Source organism: Epinephelus fuscoguttatus, linkage group LG22 (genome assembly GCF_011397635.1).
Source record: "Epinephelus fuscoguttatus linkage group LG22, E.fuscoguttatus.final_Chr_v1".
NCBI lineage: Eukaryota > Metazoa > Chordata > Actinopteri > Perciformes > Serranidae > Epinephelus > Epinephelus fuscoguttatus.
Window position 1 is genome coordinate 18,820,111 of NC_064773.1, and position 19,358 is coordinate 18,839,468.

Below are 19,358 nucleotides of genomic sequence, written 5' to 3' on the forward strand. Positions count from 1 at the left end.
AAGTCTCATTTCCTCAAGCTAGGGCTGGGCGAAATGGAGAAAACCAAACATCACAATATTTCTAAACAACAATTGTAGGGTCGACTGTTGGTGCTTTCACAAAATATCGACACAATGAGATTTCATGATAAATAATTATAAGTGGGTAAAGAACAGCTGGGACAGTCTGGTAAGTTCAGAAAATTACAACATTATACTGTCATGCGGCCTTTACCATCAGAAAAAAACCAACAACATTTACAGTATTACGATATCTAAACTCTAACATGATATCTAGTCTCATATCGCAGTATTGATAAAATATCGATATATTGCCCAGCTCTACTTCAAACACTGAATGAAAGAGGGTACTGTGCTTTGTGCAGTGTAATGCCTGGAGAACACATCGTTATGCTGACACAAATATTGTATTGGTGAGAACGCTGAAACATTAACTGTGAAAATAGCCAACAGAAATTGAAGCTTATGTACAGCAATGCTGACACTGATCCAGTTACATTTGTTTTTTTATCATAAAAGAGAATCCAAAACAACAAATACTCAAACACTGGATTAATGCTGACTTCATTTTGAGTTCGTCAGACCTTTGATTGTATCTCAAGTTGCAATTTTCTTAGCTATAGTAAAGATATATCCAGGGGTTGGTGCAGCTGTTGAGGCTGGCCAGCAGCATGATGATGGCAAACACTGGACCTGCAAGACAAAAAAAGAGACAGCAAAGTATTAAACAAATTCTAAAATAGAGTAGTGGAAAGGTGGCAGCAAATCTCCAATTTTTTTAAGGGGCACACTTAGTGACTAGTTTGACAGAAACACTAAAAGGAGCAGTGTGTGGGATTTAGTGCCATCTAGTGGCAACCAGCTGAAACTTCTCCCTCTGCCAAGTGTGAGCTCCTGGTTAGGATTCTTTCAGTGTTTATTCTTCTTTTTATTAGGAATTATCTGCGGAGACTTCCTCCTCTCCAAAACAAACCGACCAGGTGATTGAAAAAAGTAAAAATATAATATATAATATAATCACTGCAAGCCTAGCATCTGCTAATGTGCGCTCAGCTTTTTTCTCTGATAACCTGAGATCCAGACATTCAGGAGGTTTTTACTGGAAGCCGAAATATCAGCAGAGGTCTCGTACTATCCAGAACAAATGGACCGAGTGATTAAAACCTAGAAAAACACTGAGTAAAGCAGTTTTACATTAAAAATCTGTGTTTTTCCAATGCTGTTCGGCTCATCGTGAAGAGACTGCTAGCTATATGGTGGCTGACACAAAAACACAATGGCCTTTTCTCGAGTTTGACTGTTGTGAGCTACTGAACAAACATGGCGATGCAATGTGAGGGATGCGAGGGTGAGAAACAGCTCCCTGTGTAGATATCATGGATATATTTAGAGACCTGGACACAGCATCAGAGACGGGACCTTGTTCATTTCTGCGGAAGTTGCTCTGTAGCGCATGAAGCCAAAAAAAGCTCTACTTCCGCAAATGAAATTATTCAGATAATCAGTGCTTCTTCTTCATCACTGGGCCCACAGCGCAAGCGCACTGAAGACATCTGCCGTGCCGGTCGAGCCAGCTACTTACAGCTTGCCGTTCTGCTAACTTGAATTGGAATAAAATGATTTAATATTGCAGCTCTTTTAGACTTTCCAAATGTTCTCGGACCAAATGGATCAAATCCTCATTTTGCAGGGGGTTGGGATGAAGGTCTTTTTGGTCGAATTTGGCTTCGCATGCGCAGCACACTTCCTGGGGTCCTGGTAAATATAGACATCTCCTTTTAAGGAAACAAAACTACCACAATTCTTATTTTAAGGTGATTATACACTGAAGAAAACAGACTTGTTATACCGTATTCCATTTCTCCTAATACACCCCCCTGAATCCTACACACTGGATCTTGTAATATATTATTAATTATTATTATAGCATGTGGGCCTACTCCACAGTGACATTAAATCTATGACCTCCTGGACCTCATTTGGACCAACCTTGAGTAGGCGCAGTGCTGGGGCTCCACACAGACCATAACTGGACAACAAAGAATGGGCTCCAACACACTGTGTATGTCATTATAATGACAAAAGTCATTTTCACAGTCTTCAGCATGGCGTTGGACACCCCCCTCGTGCCCGCGCGCCCTGCCTGCAGCGCCTTCCTCTTCATGTTGAAGTAGATGGTTGTGCATATTCTTATCTGGCAATAGAGCACAATGACTGCAGGCAGGGCAAACACTGACAGAGTGATCCAGGTGATGTAGATCCTGCTCCCCCACGGTTCAATAAATGTAGCCCAGCAGTCATACTGGTTCTCCTCCACCTCCTTGAGAGAGAAGATGGAGATCTGAGGGGAGCTGAAGGCGAGAGAGATGAGCCACGCTGCGCCTATGGAGAGGTATCTCCTAAACGAGCCCTTCAGGAAGGAAACCATCGGCTTACACACTGCATTATACCGGTCTATGGTCATGGCCACGATCATGTACGTAGAGCCAAACATCCCGACCACCTGTAGGTATTTTACGGACCGGCACAGGAAGTCCGTGCCTCGGAACCTGTGCGTAATTTCCATGAGAAACTGCGGTAGGACTTGGAAAAAGGCGACCACCAGATCCGCCAAGCACAGGTGCAACAGGAACACCTGGGTCCGTGTGTTTCTTTTTCGCTTCTTCCAAAGTGTGCCCAAGAAGAAAAGATTGCCGCATGCTGCAAGCACAAAAACCAAACCCAGTATGCCAGCTCTGATGAGCGCGAAACGCTCATACGCGTCTCCATCCTCATCTGGCGGCTTTTTAGAGCTGCTGTTGCGACTGGAATCCATTAAAGCCCGGTGTTTCCTGTGTGTCCTGTAACTTCTGGGTTCAATTAACGTCTCCGCACATTATCCAGAGATTGATAGTGCAATTTTGGCGCACAAGCATCTCGGCAATTTCCTCCTTTGCGCGCGTGGTGCGGGTGACTGTGATGGCTGTGAGGAGGGAAAGCCACCGACTTGAGTGGATGAGGGGGGGGTCTGTCTGCTCAGTGTTGACTGTATGTCCACAAACATATTAAATAAGATGACATTTTACCCAGTTGTTTTAAAAATTTGAGTTTGCCAAGATATAATCTTCCTTAATAATCATAAAATGCACTGAAATCCAAATACACCACAGATTATAATGAGCTCATGCTCTGTGAGTATTCCAATTTGTTTATTTAGTAGTGGAATATAATTGCTTATGTTAGTCTTAAAGGAGCAACAGTATAATTATAAAAGGCAACAGAGGCCAAGATATCCAGACTTTTATCTTTTATTCTAAACTTCATCCTACAGCTCCCACGATGCAGTGCAGTTCTGTCTGTTCACAGTTTTTCTGTTTTTTCCAAACCGACTTCAAGATGACCCTGATGATGTCACCAGGGTAATTTTCTTTGACTCACCTGTTTATCTCTGAATAGATATGAGTATCATCTTAAATGCAGGCTAGAAGGCTGCTGCTACACTGACTATATTTAGAATGCCATTATCACCTTACAAAACTGCCGTATTTCTTGTTATGCAGCCATATGAGCAGACTTTGTCATCAGGAGGTGGAGGGGATGATGGGTGGCTTGACACCTAGATGGCTGCCAAGCTGCAGACTACTGTTTGAGACCAACTAACAACAACACCACTTGTTCATTAGTGAGATATCAAGGAGCTTCCAGTGGCTTTGTGCCCCACACCTGGGTGATTTTCAGAGACCTGTCACTGCACTTTCAGCAATGTTTGTGCCCAATAACTAGTGTTTTTTTAGCAACTTGTTGCTGTGTTTCCAGTGGCATTTGTGCCCCCACACATGGGTGTTTTTTACAGACTTGTTGCGGCACTTCCAGTAATGTTTGTGCCCAAGAACTAGTGTGTTTCAATTTACAAGTTGTTGCTGCATTTCTGGTGGCGTTTGTGCCCACACACCATGTAGTTGTTGCTACATTCCCAGCAGTGCTTGTGTGTGCGTTTAGTGACCTGTCACTGCATTTCCAGTTGCCTTTTTTTCCCCCACACCTGGGTGTTTTTGGCAACCTGTCAATGCATTTTTAGTGGCGTTTGTGCCCCCACACATGGGTGTTTTTGAATACCCTGTCGCTACATTTCCAGTTGCGTTTGTGTGTGTGTGTTTTATAGTGACCTGTCACGTTTCCAGTGGCATTTGTGCCCCCACACATGGGTGCTTCTTAGAGACTTGTTGCGGCACTTCCAGCAATGTTTGTGCCCAAGAACTCGTGTATTTCAATTTACAAGTTGTTGCTGCGTTTCTGGTGGCGTTTGTGCACCCACACATGGGTGTTTTTTGAGACTTGTTGCGGCACTTCCAGCGACGTTTGTGCCCAAGAACTTGTGTGTTTCAATTTACAAGTTGTTGCTGCGTTTCTGGTGGTGTTTGTGCCCCCACACAAGGGTGTTTTTTAAGAAGCTGTTGCTATGTTACCAGTGGTGTTTGTGTGTGTTTTTAGTGACCTGTCACTGCATTTCCAGTTGCCTTTTTTCCCCACACCTGGGTGTTTTCGGCAACCTGTCACTGTATTTTCAGTGATGTTTGTGCCCAAGAAATTCTTTGTTTTTATAGCAAGTCATTGCTGAGTTTCCAGTGGCGTTTGCCCCCACACAAGGGTGCTTTTTAGAGACTTGTTGCAGCACTTCCAGCGATGTTTTTGCCCAAGAAGTTGCTGCGTTTCTGGTGGCGTTCATGTTGCCTTTTTTTCCCCACACCTGGGTGTTTTTGCCAACCTGTCACTGCATTTCCAGTGGCATATGTACTCCACACATGGGTTTTTTTTGTGACAAGCCGCTGCACTTCAAGGCTTTGTTTGTGCCCCAGAGCGTTTTTTTTTAAGCAAGTCGTTGCTGCATTTCCAGCGGCGTTTGTGCCACACATGGGTGTTTTTTAACACCCTGTCACTACATTTACAGTCGTGTTTGGGTGCGTGCTTTATAGTGACCTGTCACTACATTTCCAGTGGCATTTGTGCCCCTACACCTGGGTGTTTTCTAGAGACCCGTCGCAATGTTTATGCACAACATTAGCAAGTTGTTGGTGCGTTGCTACTTGTGCCTCCACACCAGGGAGTTTTTAAGAAGCTGTTGCTACATTTCAAGCAGTGTTTGTGTGTGCTTTTAGTGACCTGTCACTGCATTTCCAGTTGCATTTTTTTCCCCCACACATGGGTGTTTTTGGCAACCTGTCACTGCATTTTCAGTGATGTTTGTGCCCAAGAACTTGCTTGTTTTTATAGCAAGTCATTGCTGAGTTTCCAGTGGTGTTTGCCCCCACACAAGGGTGTTTTTGAGAACCTGTTGCTATGTTTCCAGCAGTGTTGGTGTGTGTTTTTAGTGACCTGTCACTGCGTTTCCATTTGCCCTTTTTTCCTCACACCTGGTTGTTTTTAAGCAACCTGTAACTTCGTTTCCAGCAGCATTTGTGCCCTCTCAACTAGGTGTTTTTTTTGTGACCTGTTGCTGCGCTTCCAGTGGCGTTTGTGCCCTCATTCACGGGTGTTCTTTAGGAACCAGTCACTGCATTTCCAGCAGCTTTTATGCCACCATATGTGTGTGTTTTACACCAAGATGTATTTTCTTAACCACAACTGAGTGGTTGTTGTGCCTAAGCATAACCACACGTTGATCACAGTGCTGTTGAAATGTAAAGAAGCGTGAAGTTTTAGCAACTGCAATTTAGTAAGGTCATAATGGCATTTTGATTATACAGCACCAGTCAATGTAGCTGAGGCATTTTAACCTCTATAATGCTGATAAATACTGCTACCAACTATTTAACAGAGTGATAACACTTAAAATGGGTGCTTAGAGGAAACAATACAGCACTTGTCCGAGGCTGAGCGATACTCTCCAAGATGAGTAAACTTTTTTAGACTTTTAGGCATAAAATCAGTGTAAAGTTCCTTTAAAGCACCAAAACATACACCCTAGAGAAAATGTTACCTTTCTGTCGCAGTGCATCTTTAGTCCTTTCCCCTTTAGTTTTTGAAATTGTGCATTCCAGCGTAGCATAATGGAGCGAGCTGCCACAGAATGTGTAGGCAGTAGATAAGAAGGACTTACAGCAGTGATAACAAAAGGAGAGACTATAATGTCTTCACAATGACTTCACCCATGACAAATGTAATGTTACACATACTTTCTAGGTCATGACAGGGTGTTCATGTATGCACAGTAAAAGGTGGCGTGGGCATGAAGCAGAAAAAAGACGCGCTTTAATGTCATTTATCCAGCCTCTATCATACCCTTTGCCTTCTGCTGCCTATGGCAAGCCAACAAAAGCTGTTTGTTCTGAACAAGAGGTTGCATTGTACCCATAAGAGCCGCAGGTACTGCTTCCAAAGCAGATGCAATTGTAAGACATGGTGCTATTCTGACTTTCTATTTGTTCATTCCATTATGCTGTGCCTGTATGATGCAATAGATACATCATATTAGCATCAATCATTTGTTGCACTGGTTTTGGAGAGCTGGTCTCAGTGATCTGAGTATACACATTTCCCATTTTACTCCAGACCACTGGCAATGATTGCCTGTGATACTGACAAGAGCTACAAGCCGCCACTGTGCCTAAAAGAAGAGATTTACAAGTGATTGCTCGACATGGACAAGTGTTTCATTCCTCATTATGTGCATTGGCACCCGGGCATGTATTAACCTTTATCCCACCAGGGCAGCCATTTGCCTGTGTCTGTCAGATGGTAAACATGTTATTATCATTGCCACCAGCCATTGTCACATAGCAAACCAGCCTGTGGCCAACAAAAGCTAAGTGATGCCCAGCATGTGAACTGTTGAGAACAATGTCACCTGCTGACTTCAAAGTAATTATAGGGAGTGACTGTGTGACTGTGATGTGTGTACGTGTGTGCATGTTATTCGACAGACCCAGTTGAAGGTGCGCTGCATTAGATATTGAAAGGACTTAACTGAATATAGATTTCATTATCTCTCATATATAGTATTTCAATTAAATGTATTATTTGTAATTTTTTTTTTTTTTTGGAAACAGCTTGCACTCAAAACTTTTAATTTAGTACAATACAGTAACATAAAATTTTTGAGTACACCTGACACAAGATTAATGTGAATTTTTTACATCAGTTTAACAACTTTTTTGTTGTTGTTTGAGCATTAAATTCTGTCATATGAACATAATAACACTGAGTACACATTTTACAACTTTTTTTTTTCATTTAACCACAAAAATAATGGAGCGAGCTTAGGTTTCACAAGCGTAAAAATCAAGTGAAGAGATGGATTTTAAGCCAGGAAGTGCTCTTTATTTCAACTCAGCACAATTTAATGTGTCACTCTGATGCCTACACAGTCCACAGTTTACCACAACATTAACTGTAACCCATTACAGTTATTGGGTTACAGTTAACCCACCCAAAGAGGGTAACCCACTGAAGGCCATTGCTGAAAGGGCTGGCTGTTTGCAGTGGTCCGGTTGGTCCAAAGCCCTCTTTTCAGATGAAAGTAAATTCTGCATTTTATTTAGAAATCAAGATCCCAGAGACTGGTGCAAGAGCGGAGAGGCACAGAATCCAAATGGCTTGAAATCCAGTGATGATTGGATTGATTTGCACTGCGCTTACAAGGGATGAGTTTCTGTGTCAAGTGAACATTAAGTTTTTTGTCATTTTGACAATCCCGGGCATTTGTGTAGACTTTACGTTCAAATTTTGTGTCATGGATGGATTGGGGTTTACAGTGGAGCACATACCCCTAAATTTGCAGCCTCCCATCTCCGAGTTATCCCATTGGCCACTTAGAATATCTATTTTGTAGGAAATTAGCAAAGCTCATCTTTTCAATGTAGTTGGTTAAGACCCATATTGGGGCTACTAAATACCTAAAATGTGATAATATCAGTGTAATTAGAAGGTATTTTTGTATAATCAAATTACAAATTACTTTCATTTCAATTAAATACACTTTTTCATACAAGTTCTTAGTGTTTTATTTTGATACATTTACTGACCAAGTACACATTTGTTTTTATTCTAAAGGTGCTTTGTCGACACCAAGTGGCGTAAATGAAGCAGTGCACCTTACATAGCCTAAAGCGCTACTTCCCTGAGGTCACTTCCTGCCTTCTTCCTGTTTATTTTTTCTAACTAGCTCCCCATACATGTAATGCACCAGCAGCTCGTCATTGAATGAAATATCTTTTGTATTGAACCGTCTTCGTTGTGTATGGTAAGAATAAGTTAGTATATTTTGTGACATTGCGTTAAATTCGACAAAGCGACAAAATATTCCCTCTTAGTTAGCTTGCGTTAGGCTAACAGAAGCTAACATTTCTCATTGTAATACATAGTGCCAGCTGTTAGCCTAACAAGCTAGCTTTTAATGGTCCTGAGATGTCTATTTTTTAAGGGTTAAGCATATTATCTAAAACAAATGGCTTCGCTGTCTTGAGGACGAGTTGAATTTATTATGAGGTCCCTCAAAACGGTCACTTTAGATGTAACGGTAACGGTAGTTAGCTAGCTACAGTCAACCAGCGTTTACTGTTATACGAATTTTTAAGCTAGCTAGGGTTACTTTATTTTATTTCGACGTGGGTTGACACTTAATAGGACAAGGAGACACTCAACTTCACTCTGTGGGGTTTAATGTTAACACTTAGCAAGTTAAGTGTAACTTTTGGGAGTCTTTTAGAAGCTTCCAGAAATCGGTTCAAAGGTCCAGCGCTCGTCGGAGCAAAGTCTTGCTCTCGATAACGTCCACCAGCCACTTCTCCCCGAACCTGCTCCTCCCGGGTGTGTGCACCAGCCTGTTTGACTCCACTATAAAGCGCACCTCCACTGGCAGAGTCTGGGGTTTGATTTTAGATATGTCCACCACGAAATAGACGCTGGCTGTCCCCTGAATGGGCCTCCGGGAGGTCGGGATACTGAAGCGGGCCCGGTAGTGGTAGATGGTATGATGCTCCTCCTCGGTGGAGCAGAGGAAGTCCAGACTGTAGAGCCAGCAGGGCTGCAGCTGCCAGGTTTGGATGTACTCTCCAATCTGCCTTTCCCCCACTTCGACTGTGAAGTCTTTGCAAGCAACCCAGTTAATATTCTTCATCTCACTGTCAGAGGAGTCTTCCTCCTGCTGCTCCGTCGTCACAGTGCGGTGGCGTCTCTCCAGCAACGAATCCACAAGTCGAGCCGACTCTGTCGTGATATTCAGACTTAATGCATTTTCCTCTTCCATCTTGTCTTTGTTACAATGAACAGGACGTCTGGAAACTGGTTTCGCTGAGTTGTTAGCAGAGTTGTTGGTATAGTTGTTTCCATGGCTACCAGGGTGGGTGTGGTGGCAAATGGAACCCTCTGTTGGCCAACCTTTGAATAAGAATACTTTATTGTCACCGTTAACATTGTCAGGCAGTATCAGTGTGAAAATCTGTTTAGCAGCTCCTATTTGGCAGTAGTACCAAAAAAAAGTAAGTAAAAGTAAAAAATAACACTGTAACAGTATATATATACAGAATGAAACAGCATTCTGGGGGTATTGCACTCAGTATTTTAGTGTGGTTCCACAGTGTCAGTCTTTGGGTGGGATGGGTGGGGTGATGGCTTTGACGGCCTGGGGGATGAAGCTGTTAGTGAGTCTGGCTGTTCTGGCTTTAAGAGAGTGGTATCTCTTTCCAGAGGGGAGGGGGGGAATAGGGAATGTCCGGGGTGAGTGGGGTCTGTGCTGATGTTTCTGGCCTTCCTGAGAAGTCAGCTAGTGTAAGTGTCTTTGAGGGGGGGGGGGCAGTGTGGTCCCGATGATCTTTTCTGTGGTCCTCACCACCCGCTGTAGGTCCTTCCTGTCCTCTGCGGTGCAGCTGGTGAACCACACTGTGCAGCAGTAGGTCAGGATACTTTTTTAAAACTTGTTCTTTAAAGAAACGTTAGTAAAAAACTTTTACAATTAATAACAATACTTTTTTAAATATCTTTGTTTTGTTTTGTTTTTCCAGGCAACATCGGAACAAGCAGAAAATTGCTATTTTTCCTCGAATATGAAATTTCTACTAAAATCTGCTGATGGCAGGTAGTCTGCCAGGATGCTGCATCCGTTTACACAGACATCAAGTATTATTCAGTTGCCTGTTGGACTTCAAGTTCTTCCCTGTACTGAGTGAGCCAGCAAACGCATGTCGCGAATCAGGACCACACTCGACAGTGTCACCAAGGCAGTAGGCAGCACAGACCTCATCTCCAAGTTCTCCCGCTTCAAGCCTGGCGGTCCCACAGTTGACAGCGCCCATGCAGAGAAAGTTCTCGTCAGAGCTGAGATCTTAACCTCTAACAGCACAGCTGCAGCCTCGCCACCTGAAGCCATCATGAACGAAGAAGAAGAGGGCGAGAGGAACACAGCGGAGGATGAGTCAGATAAGCAGAGGCAGCAAGTTACAGAACATCCGTACATTGCCACAAAGAAATCCACATCCAGTTTAGCTTCGGCAGCGAGTGTGTCTACGTCGAGCTCTTCCTCAACTGTCGCAAAACAAAGTATTCAGCTGTTTCAACCAGTAGCTATGTCCACTAACATGGATGAGACCTACAAAACTCTGGCTGAGCACATCAATTGTTACTTTGGTACCAGCATGCAAGATGGAGAAGGAGACAACAAGCAGCAGCAGCACGGAAAAGGGGATGATCCTGTTTCTGAGCCCACTCTCAGCGCCATCACTCGGACAACTACGGATCACATTCCAGTTTTGTCTCCGGTGGCAGAGGCAAAGAGCACTGACACAACCACTACCTCTAATCCCCCTCCCTGCCCATCTCCATCAGAAAAGCTCAGTCCTCCAGCAGCGACGCCCTCATCTGACACCCCTGCAGCTCAGTCCACCCCTGTGCCTGCTAGCTCCCCTAAAAAAGGCTTCACCCACTATCTTTCCTACCCTCGGCCCAGCGTCCAGGCATTTGTGGGCAGCTACATCGCACCCCTGGTCCCCAAATTCAGAGGTGATTCCAAAAGCGTCGCCGCTGAAAAAGACAAGTCTGCAGCAGTCGCCGAGGGAGAGCTCACCGTGGACAAGGCAGGAGAGAAAACTGATAGCGAGGAGGAGAAAGCAGATAAAGTGAAGCAACAGCAAAGAGAGAAGGTACGGTGCTCAGTAAAAAAGTTTCAGAAGAACAAGACAAACCGTTGTATTTTTTATCCGGCACCCTGTTAGTTTCCCTTGTTTTTGTGCCTAAGTGACTGATGGGAGCAACAGTTTTTGAAAGTGGTCCAGTATTGACAGAGAGGGTTGAAGCCGGGAGCAGCAAAACAGGTTACAATGTCAACAAACAAGTTACGTTTGGTAAAAGTGTTTGTTTTTGCCAAGATCGCTAAGATTGTTATCACAAGTGTCTGACAGCAATATGTAAAACCCTTAGAATTAGTCTGCGAGAGTTCAGAATGAGACTTCTCTTTGAGCGAGACTTGGTTACACACAAACAAATAGACCGGATCAAGTGAAAGGTGAAGAAAAATGTTTAATATCTCTGTGGGATCGTTTTCGTAATGCTGTCAGACACAGAAAGTAACAATCTGAGCCTGTCAGTGGCAAAAACAAGCACTTGTAGTGGACTTAAACTGTCACTGCACAATGGCAAGTGTTAACTTTGAAGCCAGTTTTGCCGCTTCACACTTTAAAAATTGTTGTTCCCATTTGTAATTTGGACACAAAAACATGGGAAACAGGGTCCAGATTGCCTTTTCCTTAAGGCAATGGAGGCGATATATTCATCCGATTGTCCCTAATGTTTTGTACATATTGTACATTGTCATACAGATAATAGCCAGGGTGAGTGTAGACAACAGGACCAGAGCCCTGGTGAAAGGCCTCCACAAAGTGAGTGACGTCAAGCTCCTCACTAGTCGAGTAGAGGAGCTCAGCTTTCACCTTCTAGAGTTCCCAGAGACACGAGGTGTAGCTATCAAGGTTAGTATGTATCGCTGCTCAGTTTAATGTCAGAAATATTGCATGTTTTAGTAAGTGGTAAATTTTTACCAGTCAGTATGTGTAACTGTGACCTTTAGGAGCACGCGCTGCCCTGCCTGCTGCGATTGCGCCAGGCCAGAGACCTCCCTCTACAGGCTGCTGTGAGAGAAGCACTGGCCCTGGTTGGCTACGCCGAACCAGTCAAAGGCAGAGGGATTCGGGTCCTGGCCATAGACGGAGGTGGAACAAGGTAAAAATTAAAGTACCCGTGGCATCATCATAATTATTCAGCCAACCTAGAAAATCCAGAGAAAACAAGGTCACAGGTTAGCTATCATTGCAGGCCAACTGTTTATGACCACCTTTATATGTTTATAGTCGTCATATAATGGCTTGTCAGTCTGTAAACCTTGCGCCTTGGTTATAGAGGACTGCTGGCCCTGCAGACTCTCCATAAGCTGCAGAACCTGACCGGCAAACGAATCCACCAGCTGTTCGACTACATCTGTGGAGTCAGCACAGGTATGTTGTCATCGTCGCTCTTCTCCAACACTGAGATTTATGTCAACTTCCAATACTCCCTTGCTCACTGGCAAATCACACTTGTTCCTCTCTGTTTCAGGTGCCATTTTGGCCTTCATGCTGGGGATTTTCCAGATCCCCTTAGAGGAGTGCGAGGAGATGTACAGGAAGCTGGGCTCGGATGTCTTCAAACAGAATGTCATCGTTGGAACGGTCAAAATGGGCTGGAGCCACGGTTTCTACGACAGCGAAATATGGGAAAACATCCTCAAGTTAGTGCGCAGGACTCTTCCGCAGCTTCTTTTTCCATTCTTGATTTTAAAGACACTGGGGTAGTATACATATCGTATGTATAGTTAGCTGTTTTTGTAATGTGTTTTTGTATTTTCTTTAGGGAACGGATGGGTGAGGGGCGAATGATTGAGAGTGCCAGGGACCCAAATTGCCCTAAGGTAAGTCTCATGTCTTTGTCTACATAGTTTTAATTTGTGCATGGACTCCTGTTTCTATGCAGCCTACAAAAAGACACAAATACATTTTATTTTGTCCGTTGTACAGTAAAGCACTTTAAGAAACACCAGCTTGTTGTAAAAATAAAGATGTTCCTTTCTAAACATGCCCTTTGTGTGTCCACCAGGTGTCAGCAGTGAGCACCATTGTGAACAGGGGCTTACCTTTGAAGGCCTATGTGTTCAGGAACTACAGACTCATGCCAGGAGTGAGATCCCACTACCTTGGAGACTGCAATCACAAAATGTGGCAGGCTATCAGGGCCTCATCTGCCGCCCCGGGCTACTTCCAGGAATACGTCCTGGGTAAAGACCTCCATCAGGTACAACACTGCACTGAGAGTCTATTGAGGTTTGAAAAAGGAATAGATGATAGCGTTAGGTGTTGCAGAAAATGCAGCAGTATGATCAGTGATGTTTTGACATTGTCCTTGGAGATGATTTTCTTTTTAAGCATGCATGAGCATTAACAGCAGACTGCCGCAGTGATCTAAGGAGTCGCATTTCTCTGAGAGCCCTTATTTAGTGTGAGGGTGTCATTTCCTTGAAATGTTACCAATCAATACACTTAACGCTATGGCACTGCATCGCCCTGTGCCAAGGACAGAAGCACTGGGCATTACTGCACTGTGTGTGTGTGTGTGTGTGTGTGTGTGTGTGTGTGTGCGTGTACACATAAAGGTATATGTGTAGATTTGTTTCACTCCTCCAAACCCATAACCTTGAAGGCAGTCCCTGAATTGGTTCATCCTCTCCTCTGGTTGTCAAGTCTGAGAAAGAGAGAAAGTGAACAGAGTGAGATGGAGGTACAAAGAGAGTCCTTGGACCTGGCATGTGCCCCCTAAACATCAAAGGGGCCTCATCCCCTTGTGACTTAGCCTGCTGTCCAGCAGAAAAAGGGAAAGCTTCTGATCTGATTCCCATTCAAAGAGAATTTCTAACAGGGCTGCTGTGTGTCGGACCAACACTGTCTGAAAGCATGTTTCAAAAAACAAAGCATGTAATAAAAGTAAGTACCCCCCCCCCAAATGTAGTCTCATACAAAAGTAATCCCTCTCAATTATAACGTATGACCAACAAGCAGATTTCTGGGTGTCTCTGTGGATGGTGGTGTGTAGCGCTCAGCCAATAGCAGCACGAGATGGGAACTCTATGCAAGGTATAACACTTAGTTTCAGGTGGCTAATGTACAGTTTGCTGCTTCCAAATGTCTAAGTAACACACTCTGCAGCTGCATTAATGGTCTGATAGTGTTTGGATCAATGTTAAAAACATCAGCATCACTGTTAGCTGATCTTTGAGTCTGATATCTGCACTGTTGTGATAAAATGCCATTTTAGTGGTTTCCTGCATAATGAGTCCATCACTACTTTGCTTTCTCACACTGACTAATGACACAGTGCATTAGGTAATGGAGTCTAGCTCTGTTTCCCTTTTCAAGGTTCAAGAACAGCAGATTAGGTTTAAGTAGGAGGTCACTTATTAAAAACAGGCTGGTAAGGCATCTGATAAACGGCTACAGTTTGTGTCGCATTAATGTTCGTTATTTTCTGCCTCTATACTTTTATAATACTTGGGACCCATATCACAAGTTTGATTATTAGGCCAGATATCTTTAGATGGTCTTTATAGGCAGCAATTATGTTCAAGGCTTAGCTTCATTTTGATAACCTACTTAGGCAAAATTAGCCTTGTCCCTGCTTCTGACAAGTATTTCTCTCTCTGTCCCTGTAGACAGCCCTTTAAAATGTTTCAGTCAATAACAGATTCTTATCTCCAGTCCCACTTTGCATGTTTACTGACGTAAGCCTGGATTCTTCTAGGCATTTAGAATAAAAACAAATGGCCCAAGCTACTAATTTAGCAAAGTAACACATGTAAAATCAAATGTAATCTGGAGAGCTTGTGTTCACGTTTGATCAGCTGAGGATTTCAACTGCATTTAATAACGTGATGTTGATTCATACATATGGTTCGGATACGACTTTCTACGTTCGCGCATTCCTGTTCCCGCTCACACGTCTGCCGAGAGAATCTGTCATGAGCTGTTTCCCATGGACCGGGATGGGATGACAGCAGGGATGGAAAGACGGCGAGTGAATGAGTTGTGTCTGTGTTGTTCTCCACATTCCTCTTGGAGCTGCGCAGTGTTTCATCGACAGTTTTTGAGCGACCGTTGCCACCCACCGGTCTCACTCCTACTCTAGTTTTCAGCACCAGCAGCGGTATTTCTCAGGAGAATTCTGCCATTGCAGAGCTTCAGAAATACATATCTACACACACAAACAGACAGGAGACTCTCACGGAGACTGAAGTCAAAATTTAACCGTGTCCACTCCGCGAGGACGCCTCTGTCGGAGGCTGTCAGGTCTTCCCTTAACAGACATGCACACTTTATGTAAGTCCAACTGGATACAGGCTGAATGTCATTCAGTAAGGTGACACCCCAGGGTGAGAGGTTGAGGGTCAGAGCTGAGGAGCAGCTGTGTAATTAACCTGCTGTCTCATGAGTGTGAACTGTGCTCCACTGTTTCAATAGCTCACACCTGAGGGTAAACAGCTTCATTGATAGGCTAAGAATTGCATGTTTTAGGCAGTAAGGTCCCGTAATGATACGAGGGCAGCAGAGTGGACGAGTCACCATAGACGGACGAGTAAAAAAAAAAGTGTCCTAGAGCAAAATATTAAGCCTAGTATAGGTGAAAAGCAAAAGTTGAATCCATAAAGGCTGGTTATGTATTTCTCTCATGTTTCTTACTTGGGTCTGTGTTTGTTGTTGTTTGCTTTATCCCAGATGAAGGAGAGGATTTAAGCTTCTTTTTTTTTTGGATACTTTTCTACTGCCCACCCCTGTAGAGGCGTGGAAATGACCTTTCACCCTGCTCTGCCGGGGACGTTCGGACCCCTTGTGTGCCACACTCTCCAGCCCCATTAATCCAATCCAAAAGCCCTTCAGCGGTGGGATATGGTCCAAAAATGGACTCGGGGAAAGACTGAGAAAGAGCGTTCAGCACTAAATCGGTGGCGGCATCCATTCAGCTTGATTGTCCTCTTTCTGTCATTGTTGGCAACATTGAGATCAGCAACTCTTTCATGGATCCAGTAACATTATTAAGGAGACAAAAAACACATAATTTGTGATCTAAATTAAGCCGGTCAAGATTAGAATACTTAAATACAATATGCTGTATCAACAAAGCTGAATTCAGAGTAATGCTACAGTTAGATTTTTTATTTAGCTTAATTTCAAAGCAATCTATGGAAAAACGAGACATATTTTAGCTGCTAAGAAGACAGTTTTTCCTACTTGTTTACTTCTGAATGAGCAGGGCTGTTTGCCAGAGCAGCACATCTCTGGCCAGGGAGCTTCTTTTCCTCCGGCTCAAAGCTGTAGCGCTCTGGGACAGCTTGTCCACTTCACCTCATTTGTCCCTACAGGCTGTCGCAGCAGATATATTAAAAGCAGAGGCACAGTCTACATACAAAGTGTCCTATGTGTGCATTAACCTTGCTTAGTAAGCATCATTTTCCTTCTCATCTTTAGGATGGAGGACTCCTGATCAATAACCCCACAGCCTTGGCCATCCACGAGTGTAAATGTCTGTGGCCTAACACGCCACTGCAGTGTGTGTTGTCTCTGGGCACCGGACGGTTCGAGACGGTGGGCAAGAACAGCACGGCCTTCACGAGCCTCAAGACCAAGCTCACCCACGTCATCAGCAGCGCCACAGATACCGAGGGTAAGACCACACAAAATGTATTTTGCATCCCACACACGTTTATTCATAAACCACAGATTAGAGGAGTGCGGTCACAGGCAGTGTGACGCACTGCGATTTCTTTTTTCCTGCTTCAGTGTAGCCTCTTGAAATATAAACCAACTAGTGTTTGGCTTCGATAGCTAAAGGCGTTCCCCTCTGTTCTTATTTCAGAGGTGCACACCATGCTGGACGCTCTCCTGCCCCCCGACACCTACTTCCGCTTTAACCCCTACATGAGCGAGGACATCCCGCTGAATGAGAGCCGCGTGGAGAGGCTGAACTTCCTGCAGGCAGAGGGGGAGCGCTACTTGGAGCGCAACGAGGCCAAGCTGAGGAAAGCGGCCAGCGTGCTCGCCCAGGAGAAAAGCACCATCCAGAGACTGGCCGAGTGGGCCAAGCTCAAGGCCGACATGTACGAGGGTCTCCCCTTTGCCTCCAAGCTGTAGTTATTGGCTCACCGAACAGTGTGACCACAAGTGAGTTTTTAAGGTAAGAAAACCCCCAAGACCTGATAGATTAGTGGGGCGAGCTGGACACATTTTCAAAGAACCTCGGTGGAACAAAACACCAAATTATTTGCCCAAGTTTTTATCATCATCTACTCAACACTAAAAGGACTGTTTGAGAAATTTAGAGCTATAATTATTCATTATAGAAGACAATACTGAACTGTAAATAAGAGCTTGAAATTAGAAATGTAATGTAATTTATTGTGTCTATGATAGAGACAGAGTTGGGTTCATGTCTGGTTTTGCCAGTCCAGTCAGCTGTACAAGCTTAAACCGGTTTTATTTTAAATTACTACAGACAGTACGAGACAGCAGGCAAAAACACTGATCTGGTATTTGTCATTATGACACATTCTGGCAAATTAAAAAGTAGCCTACATCATCAACCTGTGCTGACGGCATCATGGTGCTAAATCCACCTTGTGTTGCTTCGGTAATACGCAGTATGACGTTATTAACATAATAATATGTTTGTTTATAAACAGAGTAACGGAGCCGCTAGTGTCTGACAGACCTTGCACAGGGAGGAGATCAAATTTTAGCAGAGATGGGAGGTGGAGGAGGGAGAGTGGCTTATGTTGTCTTTGTTTACCAGAAAGTTTGTGTCTTTTTTTGGGGGGTGGGGGGGGGGGGGGGTGACGAGAGGAGACATGGCAGATTTTAGGCTTTTGCACACAGAGTCCGTTTTTTTTTTTTTTCGTCTAAAATTGTTGCACGTCTAAAAATAAATATGTTGTGTAAATTACGTTTGCACACTGAGTCCGAAACCCTCATCTGTCATTAAATTTTCGGAACAGGATCGATTTTCTGCATTTTTCACATCCGTCAGAGCCTTTAGAGACGTTTGACCAAGAATCAGTGAAGGAAATGTGGCGGTGAGACACAGCCGCAACAAGACAAAGGAATAGGGCGCACAGAATCATTTCATACCTCAGATAGCTACTTTCAACAGGTCAGATAGTAATATTCAGGAGGATTTTGAAGAAGGGGAGGAGCTAGTAAAAATCACAAACAAAAAACGTGTTTGTGTGTATAAAGTACATATACGTAGAAATATAGCAATTACTCACCTGTCTTTTAAGTGGTTAGATCTCAGTGTTTGTTTACATGACGTAACAGAAGTGCATATTTAATAGATTCAGTGTGGACAGAGAGCTCTGATGTCATACAATAGTCGGACGCTTGTTTGCTGTTGGGACGTGGTTACGTCATGACGTCATGTTACACTCTGGAGCGGCTACCGCGTCAACTGCGACACCTTGTGGAAAAATTCGATATACCGGTATGGTGTTTGGCTTAATTTCAAAATGGTTTGAAAATGTTTACACTGGCCCAACTCTCCATGGCGACAGAATAATATACGGAAGGAAATGTTCATAGTTCATAAATGTATGAATTTTACGATGTCTTTAAGTGACATTCTGGTTTTGGTTTTGAAATGCACAAAGGCAGTAATACGGCACTGACCCATTACCATATTATGAATAATTAATATAACTGTCTTTTGTTTTGTTAAAAAGACTGATGTCCATTTGCATTTCCAGTGACTTGAAGACATTAAGATGTAATTAATACATGGTTGCACAGTGAAACTAACAACTTAACTGCCTATTTCTAACACTGTACAGACAAAAGACCTCATGCACTTTGTAAAATATAATTCTTAACCAAGAAAATGTAAATAATATTTGAAGTAATTATGAATTGTTTGAGTGCTCTTGCTAGGATTTAGGAATATGACATAAGATGTGCTGCTGATTATGAATTTCACGGTGCTGTAATGACACATACGGACACTGAAAACTGTTTCGATACTGATGATGATGTGCAATTACCGTTTTCCTCATGGCACAAAGCATGTTCTCCATTGTGGCCCATTATTCAGTACGAAGCTCATGCCTTTAACCTTGCTCAAGCTTGAATTCCTCAGCCCTGCTGTCGTTGTGGCAATAAATTCGACACCCTTTTTACATTGTGAGAGAATCCTAATTGCCGTGATACCTGCATTCCTTATATCTGGTTGAATGAAAGAAACAAATGTCATGAAATAATAAAACTTGGATTTTCAAAACTTGATCTTCTTTTTTCACATCTGTAAGATTTTAATTTTTTTCTGCTCAT

The 19,358-nt window shown here is 43.4% G+C and overlaps 3 protein-coding genes across 3 annotated transcripts; 1 reads left to right on the top strand and 2 right to left on the bottom strand.

Annotated features, from left to right (window-relative positions):
- Positions 1–613: 613 nt before the first annotated feature.
- Positions 614–2,815, bottom strand: avpr2l (arginine vasopressin receptor 2, like). Its single transcript, XM_049567419.1, has 2 exons — positions 1,990–2,815; positions 614–693 (listed from the first exon to the last, which is right to left on the bottom strand). Exons 1-2 carry the CDS (start codon positions 2,813–2,815, stop codon positions 614–616), a joined length of 906 nt encoding a protein of 301 aa, XP_049423376.1.
- Positions 2,816–7,289: 4,474 nt separating this feature from the next.
- pnpla8 (patatin-like phospholipase domain containing 8) lies at positions 7,290–17,866 on the top strand. Its single transcript, XM_049566336.1, has 10 exons — positions 7,290–8,218; positions 9,978–11,111; positions 11,787–11,936; positions 12,035–12,186; positions 12,364–12,458; positions 12,559–12,730; positions 12,853–12,910; positions 13,096–13,290; positions 16,512–16,707; positions 16,900–17,866. The coding sequence occupies exons 2-10, from the start codon at positions 10,155–10,157 to the stop codon at positions 17,172–17,174; spliced, it is 2,250 nt and encodes a 749-aa protein (XP_049422293.1). The 5' UTR covers positions 7,290–8,218; positions 9,978–10,154; the 3' UTR covers positions 17,175–17,866.
- Positions 8,209–9,513, bottom strand: akap14 (A-kinase anchoring protein 14). Its single transcript, XM_049566369.1, has one exon. It carries the CDS (start codon positions 9,221–9,223, stop codon positions 8,702–8,704), a length of 522 nt encoding a protein of 173 aa, XP_049422326.1. The 5' UTR covers positions 9,224–9,513; the 3' UTR covers positions 8,209–8,701.
- Positions 17,867–19,358: the final 1,492 nt, after the last annotated feature.

What these genes read in the sequence shown, in the direction of transcription:
- akap14 (XM_049566369.1), bottom strand. Translation starts at nt 9,223, where the DNA reads ATGGAAGAGGAAAATGCATTAAGTCTGAATATCACGACAGAGTCGGCT.
- avpr2l (XM_049567419.1), bottom strand. Translation starts at nt 2,815, where the DNA reads ATGGATTCCAGTCGCAACAGCAGCTCTAAAAAGCCGCCAGATGAGGAT. An exon ending in CAGCACTGCGCCTACTCAAG is followed by an intron (nt 694 to 1,989) that starts GTTGGTCCAAAT and finishes TTTGTCTTGCAG; the next exon opens with GTCCAGTGTTTGCCATCATC.
- pnpla8 (XM_049566336.1), top strand. Translation starts at nt 10,155, where the DNA reads ATGTCGCGAATCAGGACCACACTCGACAGTGTCACCAAGGCAGTAGGC. An exon ending in AGCAACAGCAAAGAGAGAAG is followed by an intron (nt 11,112 to 11,786) that starts GTACGGTGCTCA and finishes ATTGTCATACAG; the next exon opens with ATAATAGCCAGGGTGAGTGT. An exon ending in CAGCGCCACAGATACCGAGG is followed by an intron (nt 16,708 to 16,899) that starts GTAAGACCACAC and finishes TTCTTATTTCAG; the next exon opens with AGGTGCACACCATGCTGGAC.